Source organism: Phyllostomus hastatus, unplaced genomic scaffold (assembly GCF_019186645.2).
Source record: "Phyllostomus hastatus isolate PE091 unplaced genomic scaffold, TTU_PhHast_1.1 phas_contig_210, whole genome shotgun sequence".
Lineage (NCBI taxonomy): Eukaryota > Metazoa > Chordata > Mammalia > Chiroptera > Phyllostomidae > Phyllostomus > Phyllostomus hastatus.
In genome coordinates, this window is record NW_025333737.1 from 24,612,742 (window position 1) to 24,637,018 (window position 24,277).

At 47.3% G+C, this 24,277-nt stretch overlaps 2 protein-coding genes across 4 annotated transcripts in view; both read left to right on the plus strand.

Annotated features, from left to right (window-relative positions):
• Positions 1-24,277, plus strand: part of CA10 (carbonic anhydrase 10) — a 454,702-nt gene that overhangs the window by 239,840 nt on the left and 190,585 nt on the right. The window lies entirely within an intron of this gene.
• Positions 22,659-23,456, plus strand: LOC123816793 (kunitz-type protease inhibitor 2-like). The gene has a single exon (XM_045835984.1). It carries the CDS (start codon positions 22,659-22,661, stop codon positions 23,454-23,456), a length of 798 nt encoding a protein of 265 aa, XP_045691940.1.

Below are 24,277 nucleotides of genomic sequence, written 5' to 3' on the forward strand. Positions count from 1 at the left end.
AAGAAACACTACTGGTCCTCGCTGCCAGGCGTGTGCGATAGCAAAAGTGGTGCATGTGTCAGAGTCAAATATGGAGACAGAAACCACACAAAGTATTTTAACCAAGAGAATTTAGTTTGTATCAAGAATAGTTAACTAGGCGTGAAATATCTGACAAAGCAAAGGTACCACAGAGGTAACAATTGCCGGGAGCAGTTACCACTTCTTGGGCAGGAACACGAAAGGAATAGTAAAACCAAAAAGCACAAGCAAGGTCGAGGGACCTCGGTCCTCTGAGAAGTAGGTGTTGCGTGGCCAGCACTGGCTTCTCTCAGCTGAGAAGATCCCAGCCCCTGGAAGAGCCCCAGGTGGCGCAGATGTCTCTGGGGAGTCGCCAGGAAACTGGTTCTGCCATGTTAGGACAATGCAAACTGATTTAAATTGCTGTTACAAGAAATCCTTGCTGCTGCTGGAGTGAAAATGCAAACGAGACCAGCACCTGTTGCCAAGAACACAAAGGGCACTTGAAGGGTATCATCAGCTACTCCTCTCTTGCCTGGCCTGGCAGTCTCCTCCAGCGCCCCCTACTGGTAGAACCTGACATGGCTCCAGCTGACAAAGCCGAAACGTGGCTGGCAGCGTCAGAACCCCAGCGTCACAACCCCAGCGTCACAACCCCAGCGTCACAAAACAAAGTAACCCCAGCGTCACAACCCCAGCGTCACAAAACAAAGTATAGGAAGTTGGACTTGAAGCTGAGAGACAACATATTTATACATGGCATGGGAGGTGTTTTATGTTAAAATTTCAAAGAGTCCATTGTCTACCCTTGGCTTAATAAGAGATCAGCGCAACACAGCTCACAAGTAGCGGCAAGCGGGGAAGAGGAGTGAATCTAGTGCTTAGCACATTATCTCTCGGCCCCATTCTCAGTCTCCTTCCTTTTCTTTCCAATTCTCAGCCCATCAGGACGGCTGCTGCCCGTGCTTATATTTTGAATACCCTCCCAACAATGTTAATAAGGGAGAGAAATCAATAGTTGTGATGCTGTCATTGGCATATACAACATGAAAGTCTATAGCAAGTTTCCGCCGCATGGATGAAAGTTAGGACGCAGAAGAAACCTACTTCCTGCCAGTCATTCAAGGTCAGGGTCACTGGAAACTATTGGGGACAGCTAACACTGAGGGGGAAAAATTCACCCTCCAAACTATCTCTGGGAACAGTTAAGTATGGACAGTGTCCTGCTATCCCCCACCAGTCTGTCCTTTACTTCTGATAGCTATCCATGCAGCTCCATGGCATCAAAACTTATGGTCCAATGTCTAGCCGTTCAACTGGCCAGGTATTTCTTCGGGAAAATAAAACATGAAAAGGCTGCAAATGAGGTCTCTAGGACTGGCGAGGCAAAGAGCATTGCAGATCTGGCTGTGCTCGAGCCTCTCCATAATCGGATGCTTCTAAATAGGAAGGAATCATTTCATGGGGTCAAGGCTGGGTCCCTTAAAAGCACCCACCATTTAAAAATTAATGCTTGTTGAGTGCTCATTCCAAAGTGTATCAAGAGACCAGAAGAGAAAGAGCTTCCAGGAATGGGATTTGGAAAGAGCATAAGGATGCAATGGGATTCGTCTGTGAGGAATGAAGAAAAAATGTAAAGTCTAATTCTAATCAATCAGAAGTCAGTCAACCTTACTCTCTCCCTGTTTCACTCCCAACGTCCACGTAGCCTCGTACGGCCTTGCGCAGAGATTCCTTGCCTTTCACCATTGCACCCTCTCTTCATCCGATCTCTCTGCTTCTAACCTTTGAGTAAGAGCTCAACATTTACTTCTTTGTGATTCATGGCAATCTTCTGCCACAGAAACCCTCTGAATTCTTAATGTAAGGAACCAATCAGACAAGAATGGCAGTGCTTACCAAAATAATAAATAACACTTATGTAATTCTTTACAGTTTATAATGCTCTTTTGTGTTACCTCCTTTCACAAAAACTCTGTGGAATATTTTCCCCATTTTTTGGATAAGAAAACTGAGGCTCAGAGAGTTTATGTAACTTGTCCGAGATCACACCGTTCGTAGGGAGCGGAGCCAGGACTTGAACCCAGCTCTTCTAACTCCAATATGTACAGCTTCTCGAGTGGCCCATGGGAAATGTAGCACAAAGAAATCATGTTCCTCATGGATGGGTGGGTGGGTCCCCCAAGGTCATTTCCAGACCCGGCCAAGAGAATAATCTCAGACACCCTTCCAGGCCACATCATTCCAATATGAGGGAAGAAGATAACAAACACGGGGCCGGGGTGGGGGAGGCACTAACGTTCTAGTGCAGGATGCTGACCGTTGTGCACCAGGCCTCCGAGCGCTCACGGACCAGACCAGGAAAGAGTGTAAATCTTTCCATAGTCTTCCCTTTGGGGAAGGAAGAAAGAGGCAGAGTTTCTCATTGTTCACCATCGGTTCTCTTAAGAAAGTGATTCCATACGTTATGGAAAACAGTATGGAGGTTCCTCAGAGTATTTAAAACAGAACTAGCATCTCATCCAGCAATTTCATTTCTGGGTATATATCCAGAGGAAATGAAATCTGGGTCTCAATGAGATATCTGTAGCCCCATGCCCATTGCAGTCTTATTCATAATAGCTAAGATCTGGGAACAACCTCCGTGTCTGTTTATGGACTAATGGATTAAAAAAGAATGTCACACATACACATGCACAGAGTGGAATATTACTGAACCTTAAATAGAAGGAGATCCTCCCAATAAAACATTCCAAGTGATAGAAGCAGAGAGTAGAATGATGGTTTCCAGGGTCCAGGGAGGGGAGGGAGGAGGGGGAAAGGAGGAGATGGTAGTCAGGGGTACAAACTCTCAACTGTGAACAGAAAGGAGTTCTGGGATCCAATGTGCGGCGTGGCGACCACAGTTAAGGACAGTACCGTCTATTACACACTTAACATACGCTGAGAGGTGACACCTTAAATCTTCTCAAACCACACATAATGCACATAAAAAAATAACTATGTAGAGATGATGATTAAATTATTTAGCTTGACTATGGTCATCTTTTCTCAATGCACGTGTCAAAGCATCAACTCGTACCCCTTACACATAAACAATTTTTATGTCAAAGACATCTCAGTGAAGTTGTTAAAAAGTGAGAACGCGATTACAGCAGGGGGATGTGGCCATGAAATTTAATTCTGCCACAGATTCCAGAACACTGCTCTGATGCAGAGATAGTGATATTATTGAACAACAATAATGATACCTAACTTTGGGGGGGGGGGCGTCACTTAACTATGTTTTACTTGTCTCATTAAGTCCCACCACATCTTCTATGGCTGGTACCACTATTGTCCCCATTTTGCAGATGGGAACACTGAGACTTCGAGAGGCTAAGCGACCTGCCCACACAGGGATTCAGAAGGCAGCGCTAGGATTCAAGCTTACTCTGACTCCAGCACCCGTTCTCTCAATTGCTACATCATATTACCTCGATGTGCAGTCTGTCATTAACTTCCCCTCGCTAGCCACAGAAATTATTTCAGTATGACGTTTCTCTTCGTGAGTTTGCACGAATGATTTGGCCATAACAATTTACAGCATTCCAGCAGAGGCAGGGACCAAGACACATTAGAGCTAAGTGTTTTTAATAAGTTCCTGTACCCGCAGTTATAAAAATGAAACTGTTGCTGCAGGTTCAAAGAATTAAAATATGGCAAAGAGGAAGGAGCTCTTAAAGTCAGCCTTTAGAAGTGTGGCTTTGGCCTTGTAAACAACTTTTATATACCCCTTTTGGAGTGTGTATAATGAAATGACTAACATTTTCAGCTGTAACACGAGCTATTATACAGCGGCTGAGTGTTTTGTAGGTGGAAATTGGTTCAGGAAAACACGGAATGTTGGTAGAAGGGGCAGGCCTTGGGGACTCCTGGCTTCTGCATGGGGGGGGTACATCCCCTCCCCCCACCCAGAGGCAGTGGCCCGCCCAAAGCAAAACAAGGTCAGAGCACCAGGTAAATGGTACCTCACCTTCTTGCTATAAAATGAGGCTCCTTCCTGCACATTTTACTTCTGCTTTTAATGCCTACATGCCCTTGCTCTTGCTCACTAAAGTGGAAGGGATGGTTTTCTCTTGCTTACCTACAATCCAAAAACTTCCATAATTTGCATTTCTGATAGAGGTCCCCCCACAAAAGGTTTTTGATGACTTATGTCTTTCCTCCTCTGTTTTGTGATTTACATAATAATATGGTTATAGTTCGAGGTCAGAGTCATGAATACTCGGAAAAAGACAATAGGAGGTTACTGAGCACACCCCCTCCCCCCTTTGAATGCCAGGAGGTGGGCCTCCAGCCAGTTGAATGATGGGAGCTAAAGAGAAAGTCCTGGGTTTCTCATCCAATCTCAGCCCTGACTGTGCTGAAAATGAGTGTTTTCTAAGGGGAGACACTGTCACAGGATCAGAACGATTGTTGTTCTGCCTGCACCTGCAGACTAGACCAAAAATCACAGAATTATGAGGGCAGAATAGTGTGCCTGTGTCACCTGCTGTCCCTTCCAGCGTGGCTGTCACACGGGCAGACTCCATTCTGTTTTCCTCCCTTTGGTGTGGAAACAGCTATGGCAACTGAACACGGGGCTGTTGCTCTTCCCCCTGACCCAACAGCTGTGTGTTGCTGGAATAAAAGAAAACAGAAGTCACATACGGCCCAGCCAGGTTATGGCAGGTGAATTAGGCAAGTATGGTTACCTGGACCGCTTTGCTGAATAATTGCCATATGTACTGGCACTTGGGATGCGAAGCTTGAAGAGTTATGCTAGTGATGGTGCTTCTCATCGGAGGAAGGCCCCTTTCTGGTCAAATGCAGGGCTTTTTTTTTTTCTGACCAAATCAGCAGCATGTGGTGAAAGGTGTATACTGCAGGTGGGGGAAAGCAGCCTTTGGAATCTGAGAGCCTTTTTTTAGTTGCCCTTCTTGCCATGATAGGCAGATAATGGTCCTTATCAGAGTCTGAGTGTCCTCATCTGTCAAATGGGCGTGATGATGCATATTTCAGAAGGGTGTGGTGGGGAATAAATGGGATCACAGTTGGAAAATGTTTGGCAGTGCTACATGCTCGGTAAATGGTGCTTATTATTATTATCATGGAATGTATGGTTTTATGCAGAGAGCAATGGTTTTTATTCTCTTTTAAATCTTATTTTTCTATTACAGTTGACATTCAGTACTGCTTTGTGTTAGTTTTGGGTGTATAGCATAGTGGTTTGACCATCATACTTTGCAAGTGGTGCCCCAGGGCTCCCAGTGCCCCCTGGTGCCATACATAATCGTTACAATAGTGTTGACTGTGCTCCCTGTGCTGACTTACAACCCCACGACTATTCTGTAACTTCCACTCTGTACTTCTTCACCCCTTACCCTTTGTCACTCAGTCCTCCAGCCCCGCGCGCCCACGTGGCAACTGCCAGTCTGTTCTCTGTCTCTGAGTCTGTTTCTGTTTTGTTTGTTCATTCATTTTGTTCTTTAGCTTCCACATACGAGTGAAATCCTATGGTACGTGTCTTTCTCTGACTGATTTATTTCACTCAGCATAATGCCCTCTAGGTCTTCCATGATGTTGCAAATGGAAGGATTTCATTCTTTTTTATGGCTGAGTCCTATTCCATTGTGTATACCTACCACACCTTCTTTTTTTTAGCCACAGTGGTTTCGATCCATTTGAAAGACAATATTTTTTAAATCCTTGATTTAACTAACTGTCTTGTCATTTCCTTCCTCAAAACAAATGGACTGCTCTGCACTGCACAGAGGATAAAACCAGCCCGTCCATCTCATTATCTGTCTCTTACAACACATGCACACCAGTGAAATCCATGGCCGAGTCACCATTCCCTCCGGACTGTTGTCCTGAACCATGGATTTTGCTCCTGCGGCCAAGTCCCAGGCACCTAGAATGCCAATTCTTCCTGCTTCCACCTGTTGAACTATCTTATTAACCTGTTTCTCTCCATCTGCCATCCACCACAGGTCTTTTCACAAGCCCTCTAGTTAAAGTTACAGTCCCCCCTTTCTCTGATACCTGTTTGTGGCACCTGGCCCCCAGCACTTGGCACAGGCCGCCTTGCATAGCAAAGGGGTCTGGATGCTCTCTCTCCGTCCCATGAGAATAGGAGAGCCCTCTGGGCCCAGGAATTGTGGCATATTCACCTTTGTATTCCTCCCAACTGTGGACCAAATGGATGCTGACTGGAGTTGAAGTTTAGCGTTGGCACTCTCCTGTTGCTGTTCTGAATTTTCTGGTTATTTATTTGGGATCTGTGTATCACATCATTGTTTTCATGCTCCTTGGTGGCCACTTACTTGACAACTGTCAGTCCTTTTGTACTAAGCATTTCTAGACTCTTTGTGGTCTTACAAGAAGCATTCGGGGCTTTGGGGAGTTGTCCTTGTTGTTGTTTTGCCGGAATGTCTCTCTCATCTGTTTTTGTGTGGGTGACCTCTGAAGTAACCGGAATTGACATTGGAAAACAAACTAAAACGAAAGTTTAGAATGCAGTGTGTCTTCCACTGCTGCTTCATGGGATGAAAGAAGAATCTCGACTACATTAGAATGGGGTCCGCTTTAGGAAGACAGTTCGTGCCAGCAGGTTAGTCCCTTCTCAGTCAGAAAACTCAGGCAGCAAAGGGCCAGGATTGTCAGGGGATGAGTTAGAAATGCTGAAAGCATTGGAAAGTCTCGTTCCCTAATACCAACTTCAGTTTAAGCCCTGCACACTTGCCCTAGGCGTAGACAGCACATACTTGTTGAGAGCTAGAAAAACCTCATTATTTCCCCCTTTGGTCCCTCCTTGGTAGCCAGGGTAACTGAGGCCCAGAGATGGACCCAGCGGCCTGCAACAAATCAGGCAGAGAAGCTGGGGCCAGGACCAGAGTCTTCCGGCCCCAAGTTCACTGCTGTTTCCTCTTCTGTTCCCTGTGGTCTCTTCCCATTCATGGATTACTCATATTGTCCAAATTTTGACATTTTCAGAGTCCACCGAAGGAATGGATCACACCTCTTTCTTGCCCTTTCTTTTTACTTTGAGGTAGAGCCAGATGTAGCTGTTTTGAAACTCTGCAGCTCAAAGGATGAGGAGACTAGCCAGGCCTCATGGCCTTCATGCACTGCTGCCCAGGGGGACCCCTGGGTGTGGCTCCTCAGTGCCCTGGGGCCGGGCCCTGCACTCCTCCTGAACCTGACACTCTGTCTTCCTCTCCTTGCATTGCTTTCCGTCCATGCTGTAGTGATGGCTGAGGGGAGGGGGGGCCTATATTCTTTTCAGGTCGTGTGTACACAGATATATGGCGTATTTAGCATTTTAGTGTCACTGAAATTGAGACATGTCTTACAGTCATTGATGTGTGATAGTCTCACTGTCACCAGTTTTTTTCTTTTCTTAAATGATGGTGCACATTCCAATCTTGCCATGGTGGAGCTAAGAAGTATGTGATAGTTCAAGTTGCATAGAGCGCTTTCCCATCCTAATAAGAGCAAATGTATACAGAATGCCCACTGCGGGCTTGGTGGGCCACAGTCATTATTTCATCCCCTCCCCCAGCGACTCTTCAGAATGGCATATCCCCCATTGCACAGAGGAGGAAACCAAGACACAGTGACTGTGAAAGTCACAGAGCAGCAGGGTCACAGCCACACCCAGGGTGGCATCAGTCCAAAGCGACGCTCTTACCTCCTCTCCTATCAGGGTTGGCCCTCAGTCTCCCTTGGAGCTGAATTAGGGGCCGGATGGACAGACTTTCTAATGACTTTGGGCAAATTCCTCAACTTTCTGTGCCTCAGTTTCCTCATATAAAGAAGGATGAAAATAGCACCTCCTGACAGGCAGTCGTGAGGGTGAAGTGAGATGAGTGTATGAGGCACTTGGAACGCAGGTGTGGTCCAGCCCACAGGCTCAGTAAATGTGAGTGACCAGGACATTGTCCGGTTTGCCAAGTCCCCCATGACCATATCTGAAGCTTAGAAATGGCTTCCACTCCTTCCATCAGGTCCTAAGCCAGGTGCCCAGAAGCCTCAGGGATGCCCTACACCATGCACCCTCTTCTGCGAGCAGAGGGGAACCAGGAACTCCATGCCCCAGCCTTCAAGGACCACCCTCTACCATCCTGGCAAGACGGCCTGAGCAGAGCTTGCCTTCCTCCAACGCCAGCGTCACTAGGAAGTGACTTTCCAGCTAGCTCCTCCGTGCATCCGCACACCCCAGCAAAACGGGGGGCTCCCACCAGACCAGCCCCTGGAAACAACACATGCCAAACCAGTAAAGAAACCCAGGAGGTTTACTGCCTGCTGCCCATTTAAAATTTGTATGGAAATGAATTTCACACCCCCACCCCTCCAAGGAACATTTTCCGCCGTAACTCCTATGTCTCCTGAATGGCCAGAGAGAGTCTGACCTCACTGAAAATGGACAGTGCCTGGCCAGGCGAAGTGGCTGCTCAGCAAGTGAGCTCATTTACCTGGATGCCAGTTTGTCGTTCTGGAATGCACGTGGGCCCAACTACCTTCCTCAGGGCGGATGATGAAAGGAAAGCCCCACGGAGCAAGCGAAACCTTCCCTCAGGATTCTGGTGGGGGAGGGAGCCTCTCTCGCCCACAGTCAAATGCACGGCCTGCAGGGTAAATATCTGAAGTGTGCCTGAGGGCAGCTGCAGAGTCAGAAAACACTTCTGTGTAACGGATCAGCAAAGCCGGGGAAGCCGGCGGTGGACACAGAGGGAGCGGGAGGGAACCTCACGCCGGAGAGTGGGGAGGAGCGCCGGGTGGAGCTCGTGTGCCAGCGTGACCTGGGCCAAGGAAAGCCGTGGGCAAGGGCCTCGGGTAGGCTGCGGAGGCGTTCCTGCGTGGGCAGGCCACGTCCCATTAAAGGGCTGGGAGGGACAGACACGGTAAGAAATAGCACTTGGGCACGTGGCGTGGGGCTACTGACCACAGCAGGACAGCGACCGACTCCAAGCCGTGCCCCCGATGGACCCGCCTCACCCCGAACAGCACGAGGAGCCGGCCCGGGCAGCAGGACCATGGCTTCCTGCGTGGCGAGATTGCGGCAGTATTTCATCAACCCGGCTCTCTGTCTAGCAGCTTCTATGGGCTTTATTATACAGTTAAATATCATCGGGACCTTTTTAATATTCTTTTTTTTATTAAACAACTAATATATTAGTATTCAGGCTAATGTCTCACAATACACTCCAGTTCTATTGAGCTATCTGTCTACTCAGTCCCTTTCAATTATTCCAAGGACGTATGATCGAGTTCCTCGTTTTCTAAATGGGACACATTCTTGTTTAAATAAAACAGGTGAAGCGGATGAGAATTTCTAGATTAAAAATTTGCGATGCCATTGTTCTCTTAAAAATGAGGGAAAGGGGGAACATCTGAATTATGTAAATGGCGCGGTGTAGGAGTAGGAAATTCAAAAACTAGTAATAAGCAACTAAACTTGGAGAAACACCTCCTTCATGGCCAGCTTCGTGCAAGTGAATCAGATGCCTCGTCTCAATTAACCTTCACCACGGCTCTGCAAGATGAACACAGCCATTATTCTCGTTTTACATGTGGTAGAACAGAGACCTAGAAGGTTTTCATTTCATTGGTTCCCCAATACACCTCAGCTCTTCAGAGGCAAACCTAGAATTTAAATCTAGATCCTTCTGACTGCACAGCCCCCATGCTTAACCCTGCCCTCAGCATTTAGATTCAGACCTGCATTTGAATGGCAGCTGTGTGACTTTGCGCAACTTACTTAACCTCTCTGAGTCCACGGTCTGGAAGTTCATTATCCCTACCTTAGTTTCTGTGAGGACTACATGAAATAAAATATAAGCAAATGCCCAGTACTGTAATGCTACTATAGATGGTACCTACTACTTAAAAATTGTTACCCAAATTTCTAAATAATTGAGAAAATAATAGGGGTTTTGTGTCTGAAATTTCTTGGGACAATCAGTCACCTCTTGTCACCACTATAGTGGGCAGACCATGGACAAACCTGATCTGCAACCCTCTAGATCAGTGAAGCTGAAATCCACTGGAGTGGAGCTGGACTGAGGGCCCACCCCTCCCCATCCTGTCTTGCAAACATAGGCAAGCACGCTAGCCCATGACCTTGATCCTGACTCTGACCCCAGCAGGTTTAAAGGCTGTGTTGCACTGGGTCCTGGGAACACAGTGTAGCCTGCATATTTCTTCCACTTAATCGTATGACCCAAAGGAGAACCGCAATTAAAAAGTCTTTTAAAACAGGAGCCTTTATTATGTGTGGATTTCTGGCTAACAGAAGGAGAGAAAGCTCTTTGTTAATGTATTTTAAAATAAGGGGACTGGAGTTCAGACTAAGGGTGGGGAAGGGAAGTCTAGTGAAATCTGAAGGTTAGTTAATATCTAAACCTTTCAACCAAGACAAAGAGGGGTTTGGCTCAGTTTTTCCAGCCTGTGAAGCAGAAGAGTGCGGTTCATGGTGAGACATCATCAAAGAGATCCAGAATGTAATTTGTCAACTGCCGGCTCAGTTTAGTTCAACAACTATTTATCAAGAGCCCGCTATTTGCCCCGCACTGAAAGAAGGTGGTGGTAAGATAAGTGCATGCAATCCTTGCCTTCTAGAAGTTTCCGATCTAGTAAGGAAAACTTGCCCTACAATAGGTTGGTTTAATACAGAATAAAAATAGCAAAGTAGCAATAAAATATTTCTCGAGCACTTACTACATGCCTTCCAAGTGCTTTGCGTGTCAGTTCATTCATCCTCAAAACAACCCTGTCAGATACCTGTTCCTTTTGTTCGCACTTACTGGTGTGGAAACTGAGGCAAGATCGCACAGCACAGCCTGCACATGGCAGAGCGGATCTGACTCGGGTGTTTCTGGCTCCGTTCGTGGCTTCTTTCCCCTGTGCTTCATCCAGCGGCAGGACTGCTGCGCACAGCCCCAGGGCCGCCATTCACCCTGAGGGTGACAGGGTATGTCCTTGTGTGGTGTACAGTCTGTGACGCTGTGTCCACCACAAGATGCGTGTTAATATACTATTTTCAGAGACGAGGCATTGAGGTTTGGAGGGTTCAGGTGTCACCTCCAAGGTCTTACCTCTAGTAAGTGGCAATGCCGAAGCTTGGGATTGGTGCCTGTGAGCATCGTGCTTATTCTAGATTCAGTGCCACCTCCACTCTGCTCCCCTGGGCTACCATGGGAGCACAGAGCAGGGGCATTTGGTAGAGCTTAGCCTAGAGAAACGACTGGGGCCTGACCCTGGCGGGGCAGGCACTGGGGAGAAGAGGCAGCATGCTCCTAAAACGGCGGGGTTTTCCACGAGGTTGCTGTTACCTGCCCTCCCAGAGGCTGCAGCTCTTGTTGCACCTCCAGGCCCCCTCCTCTGAGCACAAGAGCGGCCCCGTTCATCCTCTCATCACTGCGAAGACCCTATGAGAGGAATGCCAGGCAGTCGGCTGAACCTGGGTTTTCCATCTCCACTCACTTGCTCAACAAATATTTATTGAGCACTTACTATGTGTCAGGCCCTGCTCTGAGAGCTGAGAGTACAGTGGTGTGCAAGATCCTTGCCTGCATGAGGCTTCCTTCTGGTGTGGTGTCTGCCACCTTTGTGTCCTTGCTTATGTGACTCAACCTCTGGGTGTCAGTTCTCCCATCTGTGAAATGGGGACAGTGGTACCTGTTGATAGAATTTGGGGGTAGTGGTGGGAGGGAGGGGCTGAAGTCAGATAATAATGGATGTCATGTGCTTAATAGAGACTTGGGCCTTTGCAAGTGATCAAGAAATCTTAGTCTGTTCCCCACCCACCTGCCATCCTGTAAAATGAATGCAACCAGACCTGCCCTTGCCACTTGGATCCTTCCGAGATGGTGATTGTACTTGTGTGAAGCTCTGTAACTTGATGGATTATTCCAAGTCCATTCGACCCCCGTGGGTTAAAGCAATGAGCTGGTTCTCCGTGTTCCTCTATTTTATATACATTATAACTTTGTATATGGAACCATAAAGCTCAAGACAGATTTATACATGCACTGTGCTGCATATTTTCGTAGAAATGTTTTGCCAGGCACCTGTAATCCACTGATATATGTGTGCAGTTTTCTAAAGTGTATTTCTCATAGATCTCTCTTAAATTACATACGAAGTGACATTTTATGGTTTAACTGTTGTTTTCGTGACACAGCCCCCATTTGCATCCCTGCGGTGGCACTCAGGACTTCCCTGCTCAAAACACATGTTTCTCCTGTCATGGAAGCAGGTCTCCAGGCCCCCATTTCTTCAGAACCCCCATCTGGCATCTCTCCTGGAGAAGCCAATCCATTTGTGGCTGTCTTGTGGAAATGGACTTGAATTATTCACAACCCCTATCCAACTTGCTGATAAGGTATTGATGCAAAGAAACAGACTGATTCCATTCCTTGTGTGGTCAGAGCCCTTGGCACGAAAGCAGCCACAAAATCTCATGGCTCCCTCCCCAAATGGTGTTCTTTGCCTGGGGTCAGCTCAGGCTTTCTGACCCGCACCTCCATCAAGTTTCCAAACAAAGTGGGGAGGACAGAAACAGACATCTACTGAGAACCTGCTCTGAGTCAGACGCGCATCGCTTTGCAGATAGATGCCTGATCGCACTAGAGACCTGCCACTTTGGTGCTGTTAACCTTAGTCAAGGAGATAGTTTCAGAAAGATCAAGCAAATTGACCAATGTCACACAAATAAGAAGTAGGGGAGCCCAGTTTAAAGCTCAGATCTGCCGACTGCAAAGCCGGATTCCTCTGTTGCACCACGCCCAGCATCCGGGGAAAACAAGGGGATTGCTGGTGGGCAGAGTGTAAGTCCGTCACCTTATAGAAATCTATCCGTTTGAATATTCATTTTACAAACATGTATTATTGAGTGTGTCTTGAGTGGTAGGCATTGTGCTAGGTATTGCTTTAGAAGTAGCCGCAGAAATTTCGGAAATCCAAAAGGACTTCTCACTGTTCCCTCCTGGCAGGCCACTGCCAATGAGTGTTTTCGCTAGGAAATACTAACCCATATAGAAAGGACCATTTCATTCTGAGCTCCCTACTGTACCTGGTACACACCGTGTGCCTGGCACAGACAGAGAAGGTGCTCACTGAACATTGCAGAATGACTCAGTGAATGGATGTGTCTACAACACCCCTGAGCACCATATAGGGCACATCTGCCTGTGTGTCCGTGTTCTCCGCAGGCCAGTGGTGCGTCTCATCACTGTACGCCCACAGCCGGGCACGGCACCTGGCGCAGACAGGGGCTGGCTGAATGAGTGCAGGTGTGCAGGGAGAGTTGCCATCAGGTACGATCAGAAACGATCAGTCCAGCGTCAGAAACATAACCAGAGTCGGGACTGGGGTGGAGAAAGTGAGGCACTGGCCTCAGGTGCAAAATTTAAGGGGACACCCCAAAACTGAGAAATCAAGAGATATAATATTTTAATGCAATATTTTTTTTAAAAAAATCAAGACAGCATCCCACAGGACAGAGAGAGGTCAAGGCAAGAAGGTATGTCATCCGGGTGAAACACAGCCAGACCCTCTCTTTGTTTAAAATTTTTATTTCTGTTATCCTGGATTATTTCATCATTAATTTTGACTTCTTAAATGTATGGCATGGAAATATGATTCATCTTGATCCCTGAGATTTTGACGCCCCTAAGGTTCACAACCCAGGTGAAGGCCTCCCTTGCCACCCCCAGCCCTGGCCCTGTGGAACCAGCAGCAATGACTAAGAGTCTTTGCTGTCACGTCACAGGAATGGTCTTTATGGACATAAACTCACAGGCCGCCCATGAAAGCCTGTCATCAGGCAGGTGCTGTGATGACCGCTATTTTACTGGGACTGGAGGAGGCAACCCTGCCTTCCTAGAGTGTCACAAATGAATCCCAGGTGTGACCAGGATACAGGAGCCCCCAGACTGGCTGGCTGCCCCTCACCAAGCAACCTCATGCATGTACCCCAACGTGCTTTACAAACACCATATTTCATTGACTCCCAGATCCCAGCCCTTATAAGAAGCACATGATGTTACGTGCCATGTCGCTGCTGCCAACAAGATGACAGCAACTGAATGAGGCTAACAAATGGAAGACACATACCAACTTCAGAGATTTTTATAAGGCAAAAAAAAAAATGGTGCTTCTTAGAATGGGATCAAAATACATTGCCATCATATCCCAAGTGACCATGACATTGAAAAGAAGGTTGGGGGGACTACACTAGGCTGCACCACAATGACAGACATACAAGGATTTGGGTGTTCTGCATGTCTCCAAATATCCAGAAGTCATTCACTACCCTCAGCTCATTGGGAGCTGTGCCACTCCCGCCGTAAGACAAACTTTCAACTCACAGAAAGGCGGCGGGTCCTTAGGAAACAGACTGCATCATTTGCAGAGATTTCCCCGAGAGCGAAAAGATTGCTGTATTAGTTGTCCAGTCCTGTGTTTCTTAGATGGGTTAAGAATTTTATCTACTTGCAAAATTATTTGAAGCCCCAGATTAAGGAGGGAAGGGCTGGTACAGTACAGCTGATTTGAGACTCGGAATTTCCTCTTCTTGGTACCTTGCATTTAAAGTAAACCTGTGATGAGCTGCACGGAGTCCTTGCATGACACCCAGAGTCTCACAGAACAGCCCCAGGTTTATTATATAACACGGCACAGCCCGTGCTCTTTCACAATCAACTGATCTGCCTCCTCCAACAGGCAATTATGAGCACATCTAATTAACTGCATTCCAAAATATTCCATTAAAATTTATTTGGACTTAAAATATCCTCATGATGCATTGATCCACATCAGTCATTGGCTTCCTAACCATTTTTATGGAGTGGTCACAAAATACAGAACAACTATACCCCTTCTTCCTTTGTTTTTAACGTATCTACCAGGCACAGGTACAAACCAGGCCTGGGCTGGAACAGCAAGTTCACCAGTGTTAGAACTCTATGATTTGCTTCAAAGGCTTGAAATTCTGCCTTTTGCCATATTTTATCAAAAGTCCAAATCAGCTGTAGTAAAGAGTAAACGTCCTTTTTACTGCCGTTCAGGACCGTTGAGAGATTACTATGCAGAGACGTCCTCTGGAGATAGAACTCCGGCAGGGTTCTCACTCTCAGGCCTCCTGGGAGCCCGTCCATTCTCCCCAGGGGTGGGAACCTGTGGTACTGCACCCAGACTGTGGGTGGATTTGTTTCTCCTCTGCTTCTCCTCCTCCAGCATGGAATGGCTGCAGTTATCCCCTTAAAAGTGGTTCCCATGTAAATTCCGATGGCAAACACACCTGCAGGCAAACAGGTTCTAGAATGGAAAAAATTTAAAAAACCCTGAAGACAACATTCGGCAAGCTCACCTCATCTCCTCCTGGTTCCTGTTGAACTTTGTGCATATTTCCATTATTGCCCTTACCGTACGGCACGTTATGATCTTTTTATGGGTTCCTCTACCTGATGGACAATGATGAGCCCTTACCTCATTCTTCTTACTCTGCCTAGGACCTCACATCCTGTGCTCAGGGCACAGCAGGCCCCGGACAAAGCTATTAAGTCAGGCAATGACCAACGCCTGACTCTTGGTGCCACTTTCTTGTGGCAGTGGTTTGCTGTCTGCTCCATTCTCAGACACCCCCTCCCTCCTTTGTCTGCTCGCTGGTAAAGCGAGGCTGCCTTCATGGGTCTTGCCGAGGAATCGGGGCAACCAAAGACCAGCTGTTTGCTACACACGTGCACCCTTTGAACATCCTCTGAAGCTCACTAACTAGAATGCCAATACTGGAACCTGCACCCAAGGGCATTTTCCAAAAGGGTAGGAGAAGCTTCAGATCATTTTTGAAATATCTAAGGTAATGAAACTAATAAATCTCATTTATGATAATGGCAACTGCCCTTTATGTAGAATCTTTACATCTCAGAGATGACAGGGCTTTGTGAGGGAGGGAGTTCAATGGAAGACCAGAAGCTCACGTTGGAATCTGTCAGAAATGGGAGGCGCACAAGCCATGGAAATGAAGCTATGGAGAATTTTAATAGTCTTGGAAGAAGAAATCTCTGTTCGGTTCTAAATGCGTTTCGATTATAGTTGGATCTTCAGGAACTTTGGAGGTGGAGAAATTAGATCTGAGGGAACAAAAGTATTTGTTGTTTGTTGCTGCACTAAAAAAACCACGGCAAGGCTCAGTAGGTTGAAACAGTGAATATTTATTATCACACGGTTTCTATGGGTGAGAAATTTGGAAGCAGCTTCAGCGGGGTTTAGGTGCAGGGTTTCTCAAGAGGTTGACTGGGGCTGTAGTCATTCAGAGGCTTGACTGGGGCTGGAAGTTCCACGTTCAAGAACACTCACTCTCATGGCCATGGGCAGGAGGCCTCAGTTTTCACCATGGGGACCTCTCTGTAGGCTGCTCAGGTATCTTCGTGCCATGGCAGCTAACGTCCCCTCGAGTGAGAGCTCCAAGAGCAAATGAGCAAAGAGGAAGCTGCAGTGCCTTTTATAGTGCAGTCTCTAAAATCCTCCCTGTGTAGTCTCCTAGAGCTGTCATGGTGTAACAGAGTACCACAAACTGGATGCCTGAAACGATAGAAAATTATTCTGTCCCACTTTAGGAGGCAAGAAGTTCACAGTCAAGGTGTCAGCAGGGTCATGCTCTCTCCGAAGACTCCAGGGGAGGCCTCCTTCCTTGCCTCTTCCTCGCATTTGGTAGCAGCCAGCAACCCTTGGTGTTCCATGGCTTACAGATGCACCACTCCAGCCTCTGCCTCCAGCTGAACACAGCTCTCTTCCCTCTGTTTTCGTATAAGGACACCGGTCATTGGATTAGGACCCACCCCAATCCACAATGACCTCATCTTAACTAACTACATCTGACAGTCCCTATTTCCACATAGGGTCCCCTTCTGAGGTTCTGGGTGGACATGAATTTTCTTTTTGGAAGGAGACATAGTCAACCCAGTATACCCATCATCACTTCTGTCTTATTGTTTATTAGAAGCAACACATGAACCCACCCACATTCAAGCAGGGAGAAATGAAAGTCTGCCTTTCGAAACGAGAAGTATTCAAACATTTGTGGACATATTTTAAAACCACCACGAGGACACAGTTGTGCTTCCAAACCAGACATGCTTTCTGCCGGCCTCTTGTAGTCTCACGTGAGCCAGCGCGGGGCCCAGTGGAAAGAGAACATTCACAGGAGCTCTGTCTCGTTGAACATAACGGATCCCTGAACAGGGCCATTTACAGCGGAGGCTCTTAAAATGGGAACGAGAATTTCTTTTGAAATATTTTGGCTTAGATTTTATAATGAAAAACTATGAAAATAAGTGTATGTCACTTAAATTTGAAAAAATAGTTTATAAACGCACTGATTCTTAAAATGAAGAATGAATTGTCACATTTGGCTTTCCCCTGTGGTTTGATTTTTTCCCACAAAACTGCATGATTTCACGACATATCTTTCACTTGAAGTTTGACTTTGCTAGCATAACCATGAAGTGGGTTATTTTTGCAAATTCAAAGATTGTACCAATCTTCCCCATACCGCCCTGGCTGGCATAGCTCAGTGGATTGAGCACGGGCTGTGAACCAAAGTGCCGTGGGTTCGATTCCCAGTCAGGGCACATGCCTAGGTTGCAGGCCATGATCCCCAGCAACCACACATTGATGTTTCTCTCTCTCTCTCTTTCTCCCTCCTTTCCCTCTCTAAAAATAAATAAATAAAATCTTTTTTAAAAAAGAGTTCCACAGATACATTTCAAAAAAAAAAATTCCCCATCCCTTCGGTATGTGCGGCACTCTCTCCTGTAATGGCTAGGCCTCATTGTCCTTAAGGGTTTCTTCTTTCTCAAATAATGCCTTGTTATGTTCCTGCCACATCACTGTTTGTTGGTAATTCTGCTTGTGATTTGGGAGTTCTTCAACAGGCCTTTTTTTTTTTAACTTTATAAAATCTTCCATGTTCTGGAAAATTTGAAAATTTACTTTATAATCAACTTACAAAGTATATTTGTAAGAACGTATTTTACAAGAATCAATGAGAGACTTGTCCTGATGTCGACAAAGACGCTAGCGGTAAGTGAGGGCTGATTTTTGAATGGGGACTGATTTTTCCAAGTGGTCGATTTAGTAACAAGTATGTTCGTGCGGCTGTGAATTTACAATCTCTAAAACCTGGCAAATCTGTGGAGACTCCACACATAAAACCCAGATAACAAAGACTCCCTGGCCTTCTCTTTTCTTTTTTTTTTTTATACAACCCCACCCCCATCCCACTAAAGAAACTCATTGAGATCGTTTCATCTTCTTTAAGCAAATACCGTAGAAATAACTAAATAACATCAGTAGAATCCCTTTGGAATGTTGCTGTAGGAAAAGGATGGTGTGTAGGACTGAAGGGTTTCTAGCTGCATCAGGGACTTGTTTACTGAAGATGGGCCCCCATCATTCAGAAAACGAGGAGAAAGGACGGCACCTTGACTCCAAAGAGCCTCCGTGTGGGAGAAAATCAACCAGCGTTGCATGACTATCATTTAACCTTCCCAGGAGCAGAGACCTGGAATTTGCCCTTTCAAAGTCTCTTCCAAGGAAGTCTTGAACCAGTGTTGAAGGCAATTAGAGTGACAAAATAAATAAGAGGCTGTCTTGTCTTGCAAACACAACGGGTTATTCGGAGGCTGTGGTTAGAGAGCTACCCATTAGACAAGTTTTCTGAGCCCAGTGTTGGGGCCCACCCACATCCTAAGCTGCCCGCCTCTCTTTAAGAGAATGGCTCTTTCCCACAGCAACTCACTCCAGTCCCAGCCCACCCACTAGGACTGTGCTTGATACTCCGATACTCCGAGGTTCCGCAGTGACTTCAGGGAACAGACTGCTGCTACAGCTGTCTCCTGGGTCCTTTGCTCCTGCACCTGGTTTCACACCTTCACATTGGCTTGTCTCTGGGTGAATGTGGCCGCCTACTTCAGTGTCTCCATCAGTCCCAGCTTCAGTGCAAACACAATGGGACTTCAGCCATGGATACGGTCACAGTAGTTACTATTTGCAGGTAACTCAACAAAGCATTCCTCTTGCTTAATCTCTGGAAATCACCCATGAGCAGCCCCAAATCTGCTCATTTTCCTGCAACAGAAATGAAGTTTTGTCTCTCATAGGTTTGTGTTTAAAAATGGAAAGCCAGTCAAAGACAAGGAGTTGGATTATAGGGTTCCATATACTGTTAAGCATCCAGACTGGATGCTTAAATTTTAATTACTTATTGATTTATTGATGTGATTTTTCCTAAAAACGAAAAATGGTGTAAATGCATGAAAAATAAGTGATTAGCTCTCTGTGTAAGTGCGTATGCAAGAGTTTCCTGCCAATGATGCCTTACCTTTTACAAGGATATGTTTCCAATAAGTGACTCTAGTTGCTGCCAGCCCTTTAAAACTTCTCACAGTGCAGAAACAGGTGACCGCCATCTCCAACCCTGCACACGTTCTGGAGTGAGCAGCGACCTGACGTGGCAGGGCACAGTCACACTGGACACGTGTCATGGCTACGTGGGAGAGATTTGGATATTTCTGCAGCTGTTCACCCACAGGCAGTCAGCTCTTGAAATCTCCTGGGTTGGTTTTTATTTCAACTGTGTAGTAACTGTGTCACTCTGTCCATAACCTAAGTCTCTTGCCCAGAAAATCATCTTCCTGAGCCCAGTCCTATTCTACTAGCACATTTCATTTTCATTTTTGTTCTTTCTCATTTAAAATAAAAAGGATTCTATGCCCCGGCTGGGTGGCTCAGATGGCGGGAGTTTCATCCCATGCACCAACAAATCAGGGCCTCCATCCTCAGTCAGGATGCGTGCCCAGGTGCGGGTTCTGTTGGGGGGCAACCAATTGACATTTCTCTCTCACACCAATGTCTGTTTGTCCGTCTATCTGTCTCTCTCCTCCTTCCTCTCTCTCCAAAATCAAAAGGCATATCCTCAGGTGAGGATTTAAAAGAATAAAATGGAAAGTACCATATGCAGAGTGGCTATAGCAGACACTGCTGGCTGCCCACTTAAACCCTGCTCCCCTCCTCTTCAGCGATGGAGTGCTGATTTTGTTCACGGGACTCTCTCAGAAACATAATCACTCAGGGGGCAAATCCCAAGGAGTCTAAAGACCACTCTCGTACTCCTTAAAGGTGGCTGGTTTAGAGGCAGGCACATGACCCTATTCAGGCCAGTAAGATGAGAAATTATTGGGGTACTTAAGCGAACTGTTCCCTGGATGCTAAAAGGTGGCACAAGGAATAGACAGTCCCTTCTCTTCTCCTGGTCATGGGCATGCCTGCCCGTGACATCTGGAACTGCTGCTGAAGCAAAACCCACAAAGGAAGACAGGGCCACAGTGCAGTGGGGACAGAGCCCCAATGGACCCTGCCTGGACCCCTGCCTGCCCACGGACAGCCTGCTCTGTGAGATAACAGATCTCCCTGCATTTAAGCTGGTTGGGTCCAGGTTTTCTACTCCTTGTGCCAATGTGTTTTGACATAGTAGCCAAAAAAATAAATCAGCCCATGCCGTGTCCTTTGCTTGGAGGGAGCTTCTGCCCTTGTTCACCTGGTGATTTTGAAGAGTAGCCAAGGTGCCCACTCTTCACGGTGGAAAGAACCACTCCCTCATCCAATTTCCCATGAAACCTTGGGTACACAGCCTGCTGTTTATCCTCTTTACTGGGGCTTCTTTGTGAATTCGTCTTCTCACACTCACATCGGAAGTTCCCCTACCAAAGCGCCAGGAGTGCACCATTCAATAAAATGTATACCAGCAAAGAAGATGCATTCTTGTGCATACTGCTTTATTGGAAAATATGCAGCCAGAGTTACAGACAATAATAGTGGCAGGAATATTTATGGAGGCCATGAAATCAGAAAAGGGGCTGTGAAATCGAACTATCGATGTGTACACACAGAGAAAGTCACATGGATGGCAAATATAAATGACATGTGGCTGAAGTCTTCATATGGGAGTGGGGGAAGGGTGATTGATTTAGGTTGCTGCAGGGAAAAGAGGGGAAAACCAAGAGAGCGTGTCCTTCCTGGGGGTAGGCAACAGGGGCTGTGTGTCATGGAGGAACCTGGTCCTCTCTGGCAAAGCAGGAGCCTGACTGTCTGGCTGCTAGAAATGAAGGCCATCGTCTTCTGTCTCCACTGCTCTCACTTAGTCCTTCAGAATAGTAATTCACCTCTCCTTCCAAGCAACCACATGGGTCTCACAAAGTGGACCCAGCTCTGTTTTGCTTTCTGCTTCTTGACTCATAAACATGACTTTATTCTCCCCAAGGTCTGCCTCTGCTGCTGCTTTGGTTTCGCTGTTCATCTGTTTGGTTAAGGTGTCTGGAGTAACAGCCACACATTTTTGGACTGTGGTTCTGATGTGTTCCCCCACCATGCTCAAAACCTTCTGCCCTCTCCCACATGTCGTCAGTTCCTGCGACAGTGCCTTTACGACATCTTTCCCCTCTGCACCCTCCTCTGTACTTGTACGATCCACAGGAACTCAGATGCCACAGGTTCAAAACTAAAATCATCCTTCCCACCTTCGGGTTTAGAATTACTCTCCAAAGACAAAAATGTGGGAAATATTTCTTCCTCCCTTTCTCTATCATTTACTAGCTCTTTGTTCATCTTTATTAGTATAGCCACAAGGGACTATTTTATGTATATTTATGTAAATATACATATAGAACATATAAATATATAGATATAGAGACAGGTAGATGATAGGTAGGTAGGTAGGTAGGTAGGTAGATGGGAAGAATTTAGTCCAGAGTTCAAGGTGGGACGAACATACCCAAATACTGTGATCAGGAGAGTTTCGTTCTGCCTTCTGGCCCACACCAGTATCCAATTAGTGTCAAATCATCCAGTTTGCCCAGAAAGGCAGCAAACAAGTAAGAGCATGAGCTTCTTATTTTTGAAGTTTCTGATTTTCCGCTGCAGCCCTCCTTTCCATTTACACCCTTGGTTTACTTCCCTTACCTGATAATAGGCCAGCCTCTTCCTGCCAAGTAATTTGGAAGCTCCTCCAGGACCCCTGCCATTCCTTTCTATACCCAGTCATGAGCTAGCGCCTGGCCCAGAGTGGGGGTTTACCTCCTATCTGATGAACAATTCAATGAATTTTTTACATCATTTATACGTTTACTTACCTTGTCTATAAGGTAAGAGGCTTTTAACCATAACGCTCTGTATGTTCACGGTAGGAAAGCACTGGATGTATTTAAAGCCCGTTGCTTTGTTGCTCCTTTTACTCAACAATGAAGGAGGCGCCTGCGTTCTGTGCGACCCGCCTCGAGACAGGTGCGCCCCGCCCCTCCCTGGGCGGACCGCTTGGGTGGCTCTTTCTGGAAGGCCAGCATTGGCGCCAGCCCCCGCCAAGCATTTGGACGCGTGCCGGGGTTCTGAACGGTGGGGCAAAGGAGTGAGGAGCGTTCTCCCGCATTGTGGGCGTCGGAGGCAGAGCGTCCTCACAACGAACACCCGTGAGAGGGGCTTTCGGGAGACTTCCACGTGAGCGTCCGCACCTAGATCGCGGGACCTCAAAGGCCAGCGGCCGGAGGCCTCACCTGCGCGGCCAGGTGGAGCCGGTCATGGCGCAGCTGTGTGGGCCGAGGTGGTGCCGGGCGCTGCTGGCGCTGCAGGCTTCGCTGCTCCTCTTCGGGGCGGAGGCAGCGGACGGAGAACGGGACGTCCGCGACTTGTGCAGAGTTCCGCAGGTGGTGGGAAGGTGCCAGGCTGCCCTCCGCAGGTGGTGGTACAATGCCACGGGCGGGTCCTGCCAGCAGTTCGTGTATGGAGGCTGTGGTGGGAACGACAACAACCACCTGACCAGAGAGAAGTGCCTTGAGAAATGCGCTAATGTCACGGACAACACGACTGAGGACCTGCCCACCGGCAGGAATGGAGCAGGTTCCTCGGTCCCGGGTGTGCCCAGGAGGCAGGATTTCGAGGACCCCCCCAGCGACATTTTCAGCTACGAAGAACACTGCTTGGCCAGGGCGGTCACCGGGCCGTGCCGCTCCTCCTTCCCACGCTGGTACTTCGACGCCCAGAAGAACACCTGCGATAACTTTATCTACGGAGGGTGCTGGGGCAACAAAAACAACTACCTCTCCAAGGAGACGTGCCTGAGGCACTGCTCCTCCGGGGGCAGGCAGTTCTACTCCGCCCTGCCCTGCAGCACCAGAGCCGTCCTGGAGGGGCTGTTCCTGACCGTCCTGCTCCTCCTGCTGGGAGCCTCGGTGGTCTACCTGATCCTCGCGGCGCGGAGGAACCGGGAGAGCTGCCCCTTTGTCTGCAGCCTCCGGGGCGCCGAGAAGCCCGTGATCAAGAAGGGAACCTGGGGAAGGGGCGGGGTGACCACGGCAGAGTGCCAGTGTGCTGTTTAAAATAGACCGATCGGTTTGCGTTTTTGCGATCTTGAAGGCTTTTGGTCTGTTTCTTGCTTCAGAAGCGAAGAGGGCAGCAGCTTCCAGGCCCCGAGGGGCAGGTTCAGGATGGAAAGGCCTGGCCCCAGACCAGACTCAACTCCTCTTTGATTTCCTTACTCCAGCTATAGACGTCTTTGTTTACGTTAAAACCTTTCGCCTCCTTCCCTACCACCAAGGTGATGTTTTCATAGTTTCCTTTGTTTGTTTGATGTGTGAGGGTTTGCTTGAAGTAAGCAGAAACAAAGTTTTTTTTTATTAGGATTCTGAAAGGAAGAGAGTAAAATGTACAAGCATAATAAAAAGAGACTTACCTTTCAAAACTAAAAAAAAATCAGCAACAACAATGAGTAATTAGCCAAGGACTGTGAATCCCTGATTTCAAGCATCGCTGTCTTCTGCCAACAAACTTTTGTGCTTTGTGCCAGCCACTATGTTGGGCACAAATGTTAAAACAGACTCTCTGCCTTTAGGAAGCACAGAGTTAGTAAGAGGAGGGGGGGAAACAGGACATGAAAACAAGACAACTTTATTATTCATGGATGTCTGAAAAGGGCGCAGTGGTGGCAGGTGGGAAGGAGGGATCCAGGCTTGGATGGGGGACGTGGACAATGGACAGGCAGGAGCAGGGCCACCAGAGGCGCCAGAGAGCTAATCCATAGACGGGCTTGAGCACAATTTCGAGTGTCTTTTCCAGCCATCTTCCGTCTGAGAAGTACAGGGTGTCGTGCGTTGACACATTTTCTATGTCAAGAGAAGGGAGAACTCACTCTGTTATGGAA

Coding starts and splice junctions, on each gene's coding strand:
- LOC123816793 (XM_045835984.1), top strand. CDS start 22,659: ATGGCGCAGCTGTGTGGGCCGAGGTGGTGCCGGGCGCTGCTGGCGCTG.